The sequence below is a fragment of the Nicotiana tomentosiformis genome, chromosome 3, assembly GCF_000390325.3.
Source record: "Nicotiana tomentosiformis chromosome 3, ASM39032v3, whole genome shotgun sequence".
NCBI classification, from domain to species: Eukaryota; Viridiplantae; Streptophyta; class Magnoliopsida; order Solanales; family Solanaceae; genus Nicotiana; species Nicotiana tomentosiformis.
Window position 1 is genome coordinate 49,689,250 of NC_090814.1, and position 14,300 is coordinate 49,703,549.

At 37.0% G+C, this 14,300-nt stretch overlaps 1 protein-coding gene across 1 annotated transcript; it reads right to left on the reverse strand.

The window, feature by feature from the left end:
- Positions 1-281: 281 nt before the first annotated feature.
- LOC104121089 (bifunctional aspartokinase/homoserine dehydrogenase, chloroplastic-like) lies at positions 282-12,715 on the reverse strand. The gene is made up of 18 exons (XM_009632984.4): positions 12,473-12,715; positions 9,994-10,067; positions 9,532-9,906; positions 9,138-9,226; positions 8,728-9,031; positions 8,547-8,599; positions 8,243-8,457; positions 8,079-8,166; positions 7,888-8,001; positions 6,917-7,015; positions 6,359-6,553; positions 5,317-5,399; positions 3,069-3,294; positions 2,674-2,819; positions 2,364-2,499; positions 1,803-1,886; positions 1,599-1,691; positions 282-860 (listed from the first exon to the last, which is right to left on the reverse strand). The coding sequence occupies exons 1-18, from the start codon at positions 12,619-12,621 to the stop codon at positions 615-617; spliced, it is 2,769 nt and encodes a 922-aa protein (XP_009631279.1). The 5' UTR covers positions 12,622-12,715; the 3' UTR covers positions 282-614.
- Positions 12,716-14,300: the final 1,585 nt, after the last annotated feature.

Genomic DNA, 14,300 nt, shown 5'->3' on the forward strand with positions numbered 1-14,300 from the left:
GTGTTTTTTTTTTTTTTTTTTCATTTGATATTGACTGGAACATAGAAAAAAATGGGTATCTGGTGATTCACAAGTTGGGGAGAGGAGTCAATACCCCAACATCATTTGGAGTAACTCCAGTCCTCCATTCACTTTGGAAGGCCATATACAAGCTAATTAAAAGAGACAATATCACTTTTCAACCCTAAAAGCACCATTTAGTGTCCATCGAGCGTAAAATGAGTTCACACAACAAATTTGAGCAAATGAAGCACGGATATGGAGTAATTAACACTAAACGGTCAAGAGAAACAATGCTTGAACGCTTAATCGCATCGACATACACTCACCAATCCACTTCACTAACAAGGGAGTACACTACAAGATATATGCATCTCAAACCAAAACACAGCTTAATCAAATCTCAGAGTTGCATTCATGAATGAGCAAGTTACAATGATTCCTATAGAAGAGAAGAACCCAGTCACAGAGTGAGCCATGCTATTGCTCAAACTGCAACACCATTCATGCAAAGCATAGAGGGAGGCTGCAGTGTCGCATATATCGGTAGAGGCTGCTGACTGTATCGAAAATCTGAAACTTGGTACTCAGAGAAAAGGCTTGGAGTAAATAAATTATGATGGAGCACCAAGATATGATGCAAGTCGTAGGATGTCACAGAATACTCCACCGGCTGTCACTTCAGCCCCGGCACCCGGACCACGCACTATTAGAGGTTGCGTCGCATATCTTTCAGTTGTGAATGCAATTATGTTATCTGATCCAGAGAGTTGTGCAAATGGGTGCTCCTTACCGTATCTTTGCAGCTCGACAGTCCCTTTTCCGTTGACAACATCGACGACTCCAACATATCTCAAAACCTTCATACATCAATTTTGTCATATAAAAATAGCACAAATACGAGGGAAAAGACATATAATGCATGCTTGTGACCTACTCCAACAGTTTTCTGACAAGAAAATATTTGTTATGCTGCTGAACTAGATTGAATCACACAGAGATGATGCGTGTGGCCTAATCAAATGTTACATATAAATAAACAATTTCTAAAATACAAACTTCTCTTTCACTCGGTTTCTGCCCCAAAGATTGAATCAAATAAGTCGTCAATGATGAAGAACAGCTCTATATGCTATGAATAATCTGTTACTTCTGTGATTGAAATGCTAAATGATTCATCAATTTTCCTTTTTTTTTAATGAGATTTCACGCTTCTCTTTCCTAGAGTTGCATCTCTCATACCAAGTTGTTTCCTCCTCTATCCTAAATTGACCATCCATGTTTAACATAGTACACATATTAAAATGTCCTCGGAAAAAAGTGCATTTGTTAAAGTTAGAACATGATTGTCACCTTTCAGCATTTTCAAGAGTATTGAAAAAACGTTTGGATGCAAGGTGTTAAATGAGTCCCATGTAATACTTTTTGATGTTATGTAATGTGTGAGAAAGCTTCCCGCTTTAGGAATATGAAAACAATTTTGCAATTCTGATGGAAGGAGTACGAGAGTAGGTTCTTTCGGACAAGATGACCATCACAGCAGTAAGTATCCGTAACAGTCGAGCTCATTTCTATAGATTTAAGTCCAGAGTACTCACTTCCCCAGCATCTTCAGCCTCTTGCCTCTGCTTAGCCAATTGTTGATCAAATTGTGGCAACTGCTGCATAAACTCCTCAGCAGATGCACAATCCTGAAAAAGACCACTAAAAATTACTTCATGGAGAAAAACAGCTATTTAACTAATGACGAACAAAACTTATCAAAAGAACTAATGCTGCACATAATTAAACTAAGCACTCACCCGTAATGGTTCAGGCACAAGGCTCTGAACAGGGATATCTGAAAGCTCTAGATGTAGCCCACTTTCCCTAGCAAGAATTATCACCTGGAACATGGAAGCCATTAAAAGAGGCAGCCCGGTGCACTAAGCTCCCGCTATGCGCGGGGTCCGGGGAAGGGCCGGACCACAAGGGTCTATTGTACGTAGCCTTACACTGCATTTCTACAAGAGGTTGTTTCCACGGCTTGAACCCGTGACCTCCTTCACCACAATGGCTTCCATGATCCGGGGAAGGAACATGGAAGCCATTGTATAATAAAATTCTAGCCCGTCATGCAAGAGAGTAGCACCCAAGTTTATACTGTAGCCATTTTTCAAAAGCAAAATCAGAGTATTTTACACGGGCCATTTTTCTTAAAATTAAAATCAGAGTAGTTTACTCTGGCCATCTAGTAATCCCAAGATGATAAACTCCGCTGAACAATCACCAACTTTGTGGAAAAATGGAAATAGAGGAATCAGCTTATTTTAGCTAACACTTGAATGACAAGAAATCAGATACGTGAAACCATCACCCAATACCTTTCTGGCAACATCTGTTCCAGATAGGTCATCCCTTGGATCTGGTTCAGTATAACCCGCCTCTTTTGCCTCCTTCACCACTTGGCTGAACGCTCTTGAGCCCGCAAAGTTATTAAATATGTAACTCAAAGTTCCACTGCAAAAACGAAAGAAGATGAAACTGAATATGAAGAAACCAAACTAACAAATTTTATTTCCCATAGTGCATGAGGTAGCGAAGGCATGAGTCACCTCATCAGTAACTATTCAATATCTAGGAATGAGTTTGTAACAAGTGCAAATCACAATCGCATATATTAACATTACCAACCTAAAAATGCCCTCAATCCGCAATATCTTGTCCCCAGTTTCAAGAAGTCCACGTAAGGTGCTTATAATTGGTAGACCAGCTCCAACAGTAGCTTCATAGAAGTAATGTGTATATGATTGTCGCTGTAGAGCTCTCAGCTTCAAGTACTGGAGGCAATTTACGAAAAGAAAAATGCAACAACAGGTATTAGAAGCTCCCTTTCAGCTATTTCAAAAATTTTAGTGAAAGAGAGAAAAAACAACACTTTCAAAAATCAAAATATCGTCACCTTTTCCTCACTAGAATGGAGTGGAAAGAACATGAAAGCAAAAAATGATCAGAACATGTTGATGTGACTACTATTTAAGTATTTCCAGAAGTGGGCAAATTCAGAAAATCAAATATGAAAGTATTACCTGGTCTAGTGGTCCTGAATTAGCCTTTTTATTTGGGGTGACAACATGTATTCCTTTATGCAACCAGTCATAGTAGTGGCTTGCGATACGAGCGTCTGCAGTGCAGTCCACCAATACAGTGTTTGGGATGAAATGATTTCCACGTACATGGTGAACAAACTTACTCAAGTCGGCCATTTCTCCTTTTAGACTTAGCAGCTCCCTCCATTTAGACAAGTCAATACCCCTATCAACATTGACAAGAACGTCTTAGGATCACGCTACTGAAGAGCGTTTAAAAATATCGATATGTATAGCATTATAACCAAAAAAAAGCACTTGAAGTGCCAGCCATCTGATAGAAACTAAGTTTATATTTTCTTTTTAATTCTTCAACAAACTCCCTCCAATTTAGCACCAGATCATTTATTATGTTAAAAGTATATGTTTTCTTTTTCTAGTCAAAGCATAGATGGAAGGAGAATCAGAAGACTATATTTCTCCCCCAGAATTGACTACAAATCTCAAAAACAAAAAATCCTGAAACAATACCAGTTTCAAGATTTCACCATCATTTCTTCAACCTCAGCAAACAAGATTGAAAAATTGTCATGCAAAGCCAAATCATAATAAAGATTCCGTTGGAGGATTAACTGCATACAACCGGATTCATATTTTAAATTGACCATTACATCATCAAATTCAAAAAACAGAATAGACTTAGTTCCATATGTAACTCAAGAGTACGTTAGACTTAGAATGTCTCCCATCTCCCTAAAAGCCCAACAACCTACAACAGAATAGACTTAGTTCCATATGTAACTAAAGAGTAGGTTAGACATAGAATGTCTCCCTTCTCCCTAAAATCCCGACAACCTTAGTTCTCTTTTCTCTGACAACTCAAAAGTGCTCCTTTAATTATTAAGCTGCAGATCTACAACCACAACAACGACGACCCAGTGTATTCCCACAAGTGGGGTCCGGGGAGGGTGAGATGTACGCAGCCTTACCCCTACCCTGGACGGGCTGAGAGGTTGTTTCTTTAAGCTGCAGATCTAAGTTCTTTATTTCTCATGGGCAGAAGTTTCTTGTCCATTACTGGTACTAAGTCCTTTAACATCAAGGAAGACCGTTCCAAACATGGTACAGGTGAATCAAGAGAAAAGGAACTTAATGACAAGCATTCACATCAGCGAGTATTCTCCTATGGAGTCATCAGGCTATGAGATTAGCATCAGATATAGAAGGTGGAATTTGCAGAAAATGGTGGAGGAAGGAGCAGACTTACGAGTATTCCATCTACCAGAATTTAAACACATAGGGGAGATACCTTATGTTTTGTTACTGAACAAGGCAAATTATCATCCTAGAGTTAAGGAAAACTATGGATGATCAAACAAAGCTCGCAGGGTCCATTTTTTGTGGAGAAAGAGCACAAACAAGTGGCTAGGACTAGTCCTACTACCAACAAGAAGGCATTTGCCGAAGTGGTTACTCTCAAGATTTGGCCAGAAACTGATATAGCTATCAAACAAGAAGGTTTAGAGGTCTGAAGGTGGAAGAGAGCTCTTTAATCCCATGAAAACCTTTTTTGAGCAAATTTTTGCAAGCAGAATTTGAAGGAGGTGAAACATCTGCACTTTTGACCCTCGACTTGAAAAATAAAATGGACAACGAAGATCTATTCCTTAGTATTTTTTAACTAAAATGGGTTATGCCAAATTCTATGAAGAATTACTGCTTGGTTGTGGTCTCAAATGAAGAAACAAGTCCTTCTGAGGGCAAAGCAGCTACTGTACAAGAGATGAAATTCAGATACATTTGTATGCTAGCCTTCTGTTGTACATCACAGGATGTATATTCATTAGCTCGCAACAGGAATAGGATCTATGTGTAGAGGCTATCCCGTTCTTTTTTTTTTTCCTTTTTTTCCTTTTCTTTCTTTTTTTATTTTTTGGGGGAGTAGGGGACTGCCCGCTTTGCACATACCAATCACCATTTAGGTGTTTTAGTTTTTCCGATTAATAATGTCTCTTGTTTACTGATTAAAAAAGAATAGACTTAGTCCCATTAGTTCAGCAATCAGGTTGCTATTTGCAGCAAGCTTGAATGTGTTGTGCTTTTATCTTTTATTCATAATGTTGTTTCCAATCATCGAAGCTGAGAAAAACTGATTTTAACAAGGGATTCTAAGGGGCCAAAAGCCATATTTAGAAGTATAACATACAACAGTGAACATCTAAAAGAAGATACAACTTTCAAGACTTACGACACGCTCAGTAGCATTGTCCTTGATCCAGTTATTCCCATCACACGTAAATCAATGTTGAATTTCTCCTTTAAGACAGCTGTCTGTCAAAGAAGGGGAATTGTTGAAATGTCATTTACCAAAATTTCCTTGAAGAATGAATTGCCACAAATTACACAAAGTTAAGCAATGAATTATTCCTCAAGAATCTGAGTCACTGCATTCACAGCAGTAGTGAATCGAAATTCATAATCATATATTTTGGAACTCAAACTGTTTCCTTAAAAATAGGAAGCAGAGAAGTCACAAATTTTGGAAGTGTCCTCCATAAATGTCGAAAAACAACATTGTCATAAAAAGTATACCAATGAAAGCTGATCAACTGTGCTTTGCAAACAAAAGGTGCAAGTGATATCAACAACATAATTACTTTGGTTCAGATACACTTCCAGATGAACTAACAACCAAAACTAATGGACCAGAATACTCCGTATTGTAACTGTAGCATTGCATAGAGACCTTTCACAAATGAAAGAAAGTAAGCAATCAGTAAACACGTTTAATAGGCATGGAAACCATAGGCCTTCATATCCTTTAAAAATAAAAAGGGAACCATGGGCCTTCATATCCTGAGACGTGTTTCTTCACTTGTTTCCTACTTTTTTCTTTTCCAGAAGTGAATGGAAAAGGGGATAAAAGCAAAAACAATCAATGTCAATTTGTTGACCACGGCTTATGTCTGGCAAGATGGTTTCCGAAATAGATTATATCAATTAAAAAAATGAGGGCCAAAGTGCCATAAAATATTGTTTCTGAAACAGAACTATAACATTTGAAACATCCTTATAATACAAAAGATCTTATCAGACAGGAGTTAATATAGACATAAAGTTAAACATTAAAGTCTTGGCTTGTTAGCTGATGTTGTGTAGAGCAAAAAAAGAAAGGGAACATCAAAATATGTTCTAGAAACAGTCACGGATTATAATATTATAAAAGAATTGATAGCCAAAGAGTAAAAAGTAACTACTTAACTTCAATAGGAGAAGTTGAATTGACAAACCTGATCTTTTAACTGGTCAAGCAATGTAGCTCCAATTAATCCAGGTCCAACAATGCCCACAGCAATTATTGTTCTTGACAAATAGAATTTTGAGTGCACGGCACGTAAAGCCCTTACACAATCTTCTCGCTTAACAACTACTGTAATGTTGTACTCCGTGCAGCCTTGAGCTATAGCACGGATGTTGATATTAGCCTGCATTCAAATGCTAAATGTTGAAGACTATGACATTCAGAAAATTACCAGGATCAAAAAAAATTATATCATACATATTATAGTGGTCATCATTTTTTTGATAAGGTAAATTGTATTAATCAAAAGGGAGAAAAAACTCCCGCATACAAGAAGTATACACAAAAGTAGAGAATTTACATCAAAACATGATTCTCTACAAAAGACGCCCAATCTTCTACACAAGTAGGGGCTATATGTGTGCACCAAAAAGCGATAGTGGTCATCATTATACAACTATCGCTTGACATTTATTTTGTGCTACTGTTGATGGATTACAGAATACACGAGATATTTAAAAAATGTAAAGGTAGAAAATTGCCAAACCTTTGCAAGTGCAGTGAAAAGTGTAGCACTAACTCCGGGAGTGCTTGCCATTCTCTGACCAACAGCTGCCAAAATGCTACAATTGGGAATTACTGCAATCTGAGAAGAACTAAAGGTATTATCAGGTTGTTCAAAAGAAGTGCCTTTAATCAGGTAGCTTGATTATCAAATTGCAACCAGTGAAACGACGAAATGAAGTGGAAAAGATAACTTCATAAAATCTGAAGACAAAAAAACAATCCCCAAGAACCCCAATCCATTTAGCGCTTATATCACTGCTGATTAGGCACCACAAATGTTGTTTCAGTCTTTCCTCTTTCCTATTTGCATCTGCTACTGCTAGAATTTGACAGCTTTACCAATTCTTAGACTTTATTGAGCTAATGTTTAAATTTTCAAGTTAGAAGAAACCAGAATCAAATGCCACAAATTTCTGATCTGCCTATCATCATAACTTGCCCAATATTGCAGGACAATGTTCAATCCGACAATGACTATACTCTTCCTTTTTCTGATCAAATCAGCAAACAGCAACATCAGAACTTCTCTTGGCCTTTTTTCCTGAGCAAGAACTCTTGATCCTTGGAGCTCTCAGTGTTACATAATGCATATCTAAAAACCATCCCCATGCGAAAGGAATTGCATTATACTCCAAGAGAAGACCTGTTGAAGCTTTGTCACACCACATCTTCACTGTGAGCTTTCTGTTTTTCCATTTAACTGGTCTCGTACAACATCTAAATGAACAAGTTAAAAGAAAAAAGGACTAGCGGACCTTTATCACGTAACAGGGCTCAAATTAAAACTTTAACCAGGAAATGGAAGGTGCAAAGTGCAATAGATGCAAAAGGCATTTGCTAAAAATACTGCCAAGAACTGGACACAACATTCCTCCCATTTTTTGCTTTCTGTTACTGTTGGATTAACGACACTGTTTAATATCTTAAATGCAATCAGGAAGAGCAGAATACCTGAGAAAGTCGCCCTGCACTCAAAGCCTGACCAAACCTAGACTCCAAAACATCTGCAACAGCTTTTACTTCTTTCTCAGGCACAGCAAAGCACACTGAATGCTCACTACTAGCCTGTACTATAGTAGCCAATTAAATTTCATATAGTCATACCAATAACACGTATAACAGGAATCAGAGGATATATGTACCTGGGATATCATAATTACATTAGCACCGACATCCTTTACTGCACTAAAAATGGCACTAGCCGTACCAGGAACACCAGCCATTCCAGTTCTGAAAGGAACAATAAACATCATGTAAAATACATAATTTGTAAACGTCACTGCTCTTGAATCAAGTGCAGCCTTACCCCTCAACATTCACAATGGCTACATTGTCAATTGTTGCAAATCCTTTGACAAGGGACTCCACTTTTTGTCCATCTTCATATTCATCGCCAGAGGATCGGCAGATCATTGTTCCAGGTGCAGAAAGGTTGAAGATATTTTTTATTACAATTGGAATGTCATATTGCATCACTGGAACAATTGTTCGAGGATGTAAGACATTGGCACCAAAATAGGACTGCAGAAAGATGAGATATTTTGCTGTTAGAAAGTGCCAGATAAGAGGACATACTAAATTAGCAACTGTACAGAATGTCATGACTTTACCATTTCCCATGCCTCTTGATAAGACAGCGTCTTCAGTATTACTGCTTCACTAACTGCAAATGAAGTATCTTTTTAGTTGGAAAACATCCTAGCTCAATGATAAATACCTGACAAAAATTTGGCTCATGAAAGTCCTGAAAGGCATCAGGTTGGAAACGGCATGCAATGAGCAAGGACAAACCTTTTCTAGGATCTGCACTATACACGCCATCAACATCTGTCCAAATTGTAACTTGACGTGCTTTTAGAAGAGCCCCCATAATAGCAGCGGAGAAGTCACTACCATCTCTCTTCAAAGTCGTAGGAATATTCTGAGGCGTGCTAGCTATAAAGCCAGTTGCAATGATTGTTTTAGATGGATTGTTAGAATACCATTTCTCAAGTCTCTCCTCTGACTTCAAATAATCTGGATCAACTTGGTTAGAACCTGTTGGGTTCACAACAAGCACTTCCCTTGTGTCCATCCAGCTACACTCTACACCATTCTGCACATAAAAATTTAAAAAGTAGAGCAAATGTGGACAATTCCAATTTCATAACTACAAGGCATAATAGCTTTGAAGGATTGGATGAGATCTACGAGAGAACGACCTTTCTGACAGCGGATGCCAATAGCTGAGCAGACCACAACTCCCCATGCCCTACAACAAAATCGGAAAAAGATTCTGTTGCGTGACCAGCTGCAAAACAAGTAAGCAGTTTAGTTAATGCCAAAGAAGGGAGTCACAATCAAAGGAACTCCAATAAGAAACCAATTTAGTTCTAGCAAACCAAAACACTGAAGCGACAACCAATATGCTAACCAGACTGAAGTAAAACCATAATACTAATGCACCAAGATATGCTCCCACTTAACAATGTGCAAAGGTGCGAGGGAACGGATTTGAAGTATTCTGAAAATATCTTTCTTTTAGTTTGAGAAAAAAGCATCAGGTGGCTTTTTCCTCCCGACATTAGGAAAATAAAATGGGAAACGCAAGCATACCAATATATATTGCACGGAGCATGGCTTTAAGGTTGTTGATGTCATGGTGCAGTTTTGATGAAAAACTAGCTAGTTCATCTCCATCAAGTAGATCAACAGCTGCTAATTTATGTTTCTCTAGAACAGCATCAAGTGCTGTCAGGTACGAGTCATCCCGAGACTGCGCTTTGTAAATCAGATCATACATCATATCTGTGACTTTTGACATTGCAGATACCACTACCAACTTTCTCGCTGATTGATCTGCAATTATTATCTCAGCTACATTACCAATTCTTTCAGATGTTCCCACACAGGTACCACCAAATTTATGAACAGACCAGCAATCGCCCTTTGGGAGCTGAGTATTTTCTAGTGCTCCATCCAACGAGTATTCTGTCACAATATTGGACGAAGGAAGAGGAAATCAGAAACTAGTGAAAATCACACATGGATGATGAGAAATTTAAGTGTAAAATAGACCTTTGCTCGTCACAGCAGCACTTATGCTGAACTTTGATGATTCTCTTCTTCCCCATTGTGAACTAAAATCCACTCTGAAATGAAATTATAAAAGAAAAGCAAGGTGAGACTTTACCAGAATGGAAACAATGAGGTGAAAAGAAAATTCTCAAAGGAAAGGGGCAAACATAGTAAGTGTCCAGGTAGCCCATTAGAAGTTTTGTTCCTGTAATAACAAAGTCATAAGGATCTTTTAGCTTAAAGTATATGTCACCGATGGCGACAAAATTATTTTTTTGTTTCTTTTCTTTTCCCTCTTCGATGGGGGGAGAGAGGGGGAAGGGGGGATATTAGAAACCCCACGCCTCCAAACCCCCCTAGCTAAGATCCCAACAGTAGCCTCGCCAAATTTGTTCCTTTGATGACTTGAAATGCCAACCTTATGTTTCGAGGTGGAGGGTCCTTATATTCCTTCTGTTCTTTTCTTTTTCTTTTTCTTTTTTTCTTTCTTTTATTGGTATTTTAAAATTGAACTGGAAGTTTAGACATGGCAAAAACTAATTTCTTTCTTATGCCAGTACAGTCATTAGCCCAAAGTTACTTACACATGAGGACCACTACAACATTATGTCATGCATTAGCAAGACATTAAATTTTGAAGAGTCCAACAACTGTCGGCAGAAGGGAAGAAGTCGAATGATGCAAATTCAATTCTAATGGATCAGAGACCTCTTCTTAAATTAGCAAAGGAAGATAACAGGAATTGGACTGCCTCAACCAACTACAGACGTTACTTACTGCTCTGTTTGTAACATCAAGGCGGCTAGTAATACATGCAGATATGGCATTTTTTACAGAAGAAAAAGGGGGAATGGAAAATCAATAAAAGATAAAATTGAACATGATAAAGATGCAACTAGAGTACTAGACACAATTTTCTGTATTTTCTTTTTCATATCTTATGATATATAAATGACCTAATCAATCTAATTAAAAGTATTTATACAGGTAGAGATGCAGGTTTCTGTATGTCTATGTATAGCTTTACTAACGCATGGCAGTAGCTCTTTGTTATAATGTTCTACGAGTTTCGGATCCCAATGGTACCTTGCCTTTTTGGGAGACTAAAAGAAAAGAACTTAATAGTGAAACTGCATTATTTATAAGTATATGTGTTGATGAATGGGCACAAGGTGCATTATAAATTGGTCTTTGTTAATTTGCTCCATACATCATCTTCAAGTGTATAAAGTACATGTTCATTAGTAGATGTTTAGTCCACCTTATCACCATCGATTGGATAAATTTCTCTTTCTTTTTGGTCTCTTTCAAAAGTTTTTAGCGTTAAATTCCACAAAGAAGTCATCAGATGTCGGAGAAACATCTCTTTGGGGATCAAACATCAGGCTTATTTAAGAAGTGTCCATCTCTTACGGGGTCAAACCCCATGCTTACATATGCTAGGACACACTGCCTCGAATGGACTAATACTACTCTCTTGATTGTTGCCAAATATGCTCATCTCTATGCTAAACAGTATCGTGCGGACATCAGTCAGCTCCTTTCTGTTTATGTTATGTCTTTAAGGTGATGACATTGTCCAAGAAACCCCGCACCGTGGCAAATTATCTACAATCAAACTGTTGTATCTGAATGGATAAAACTTAAATGGACATAGATATGGGACCTATACCAGTTGAATTCATTTCGTACTTGTCCGTTTCAACAACTATTTGCTGATTCAGTGGTTAATTGCAGGGATCAACTAGTAGAAGGAATTCAAGTGGCTAGGTCAAAACGCCTGCATTTCTTCATTCCTCCATAGTTTTCTGCTAAAAAATTTCTCTCTTCCTTTTCTCCCTGTTTGCCTATAAGTACCAACACATACACGCTAAATTTTTTCTCTTTAAATTGATAACAAGCCTCAATATAGATGAATGCAAAATACTCATCTAAGATGTGGACCAATAATAGAAAATGTTCAATTTCCAGTGATTTTACAACAACCCCCCCCCCTTCCAATATTATAGCAAATAAATATCTTTGATAATTCGCAAAAGGACATTCATTTTAAAGCTTAATTGGACCTACCAAACAATGCACATTAAAACTATGTCTAAGAAAGTTCCTATTCCTCTTCACTACTCAGTAAAAGACCTTCTACCACAAAAGGAAGCAGTGCTCAAAAGCTAGCAGAATGACTTGCATGAAATGATAAGATAATTCCAATAGTTTAAAGGCATGTTGTATTTCAATCCCATGCAACTGTGCATAAACCCTTTAAAAATAACAACTTTTTATGCTCTGGGTAAAAGCTAATATGAGTAACTCATCTCAAAGGTGCAAACTTTACCCCACAAAGGAAACCAAAAAGTTAGCACCAAGAATTACAAAAATTCAAGATTCTTGAAGATTCAATTACCATAAAGATAACATGCATAGAACAAACATAGAGAGAAATGAACACTCAAATGGGTTATAAGGAACGAAGAATGTTTACTTGAGAAAAGGAGAGCGTTGGAGGAGAGAAAAGGGGTAGATCTTGTGAATGGTGGGAAGCTTCTTCCCCTTGGCGTTGAAATTTGAGTCTTTTGAGGAGAGATGATGGCATGAAGAATAAGATGGATAAATAGGAGATGAGACTGCCATTGATGAGTTGATTGAGAAGAGTATCCCCCAGTATCAGTAGCAGCAGAAGAGAAAAGGGCTTAAGGTGGGAAGTAGGTTTAACCACTGTGTTACATCAAATTATATTACGCTATTTTATATTCTTATTTTGGGCAGATATGGTTATCCCATCGATTCCACAATCACATGTCTATCGCGGGGGCTAATACTCTCTTGAATACACAATTATTTTGGCTAAACTTATAAGTTGGTTAATTTAACTTATAAATATTTTTTTGTTTATCTATATATTTGATAAATATTCATAAATAATAAGTTGGTCATCCCAACTTATGACTTTTTACCTTATAAGCATTTATAGTTTGACCTAGGCTTTTACTAGTTTAGTATTAATAATATTTTCTAATTCACAAAATATTTTTCCAAAATAAATTTTCTTAACTTTCTTTTCATTCCATATTCGTTGTTCATCTTTATCTTTATAAAAAAACTTTTTAATTTATTATCTTTTGTAAAGTTTTTAAGGATAATATAGTCATTTTAATAAAAGAACAACTTATTAGCACTTTTCTACTAAACACATCAACTACTTATCATTAGTTTCAGCACGTCTATCCAAACACGTAAATGCTTATTTAAAAAATCAGTTTAAAAACTTAAAAATACTTTTCAGCACCTCAAACTTATAAGTTATTTATAATCAGCTAATCCAAACGGGCTCATAGTCTCTCTCTTATTCTTTTCTTTTTCTTTTATATAAGTAAAGACTACATTATTTTCTTTTCCGTCTATCGACTATTGTCTTTTCTATTTTATTTTTGTCTATAGACTGTAGTCGTTCTTCTTCTATGTTACTAATTTTGGTATTTGCTGATGCAATTTAATTTGCTATAAAGAGTTATTGTCTTGTGTTTTTCAAGTTGTTCATTCTACTAATTAAGTAAACACTACCGTCTTTTCTTTTCCGTCTATCGACTATTGTCTTTTTTATTTTATTTTTGTCTATTGTGCTGACCCGATAGGTCATTTATAGGTTTACCCTTTATTTCTGTATTTCGAGACCTCGTATAGTTCTGTTTCGCCTTCCTCGATTGCGTACGCAGTCCGCGTTCTATTTTCGGAAAGTTTTTATGAGAAAATTGATGAAAATGTGAAATCGTCCCTTAAAATTTTTTTTGAGTTGACTTCGGTCAACATTTTAAGCAAACTGACCTGGGTCATTTTTTGACGGTCCCGGTGGGTCCGTATCATGATTTGGGACTCGGTCGTATGCCCATAATCGAATTCGAAAGTCCCTAGCTTGAATTAACGCAATTTGTTGAAAACTAAAAATTTAAAGGTTTAAAGAATTCATGAGTTTGACAGTAGTTTGCCTTTGATGTTACCGGGTTCGAATTTCGGTTCCGGAACTTGGTATAAGTTCATTATAGCATTTATGACTCGTCTGCAAAATTTAGTGTAAAACGGAGTTGATTTGACGTGATTCAAACGTCCGGTTGAAAATTGAAAGTTCTTAAGTTTCTTTGAAATTTTCATTTGTTTTGGTGTCCAATTCGTAGTTCTAGGTGTTATTTTGGTATTTTGACCGTGCAAGCGAGTTCGTATGATGTTTTTACACTTTTGTGCATGTTTGGTTTGGAGCCGTGAAGGCTCGGGTGAGTTTCGGACGTGTTTCGGAGAGTTCAGGAGAGATCAGATTT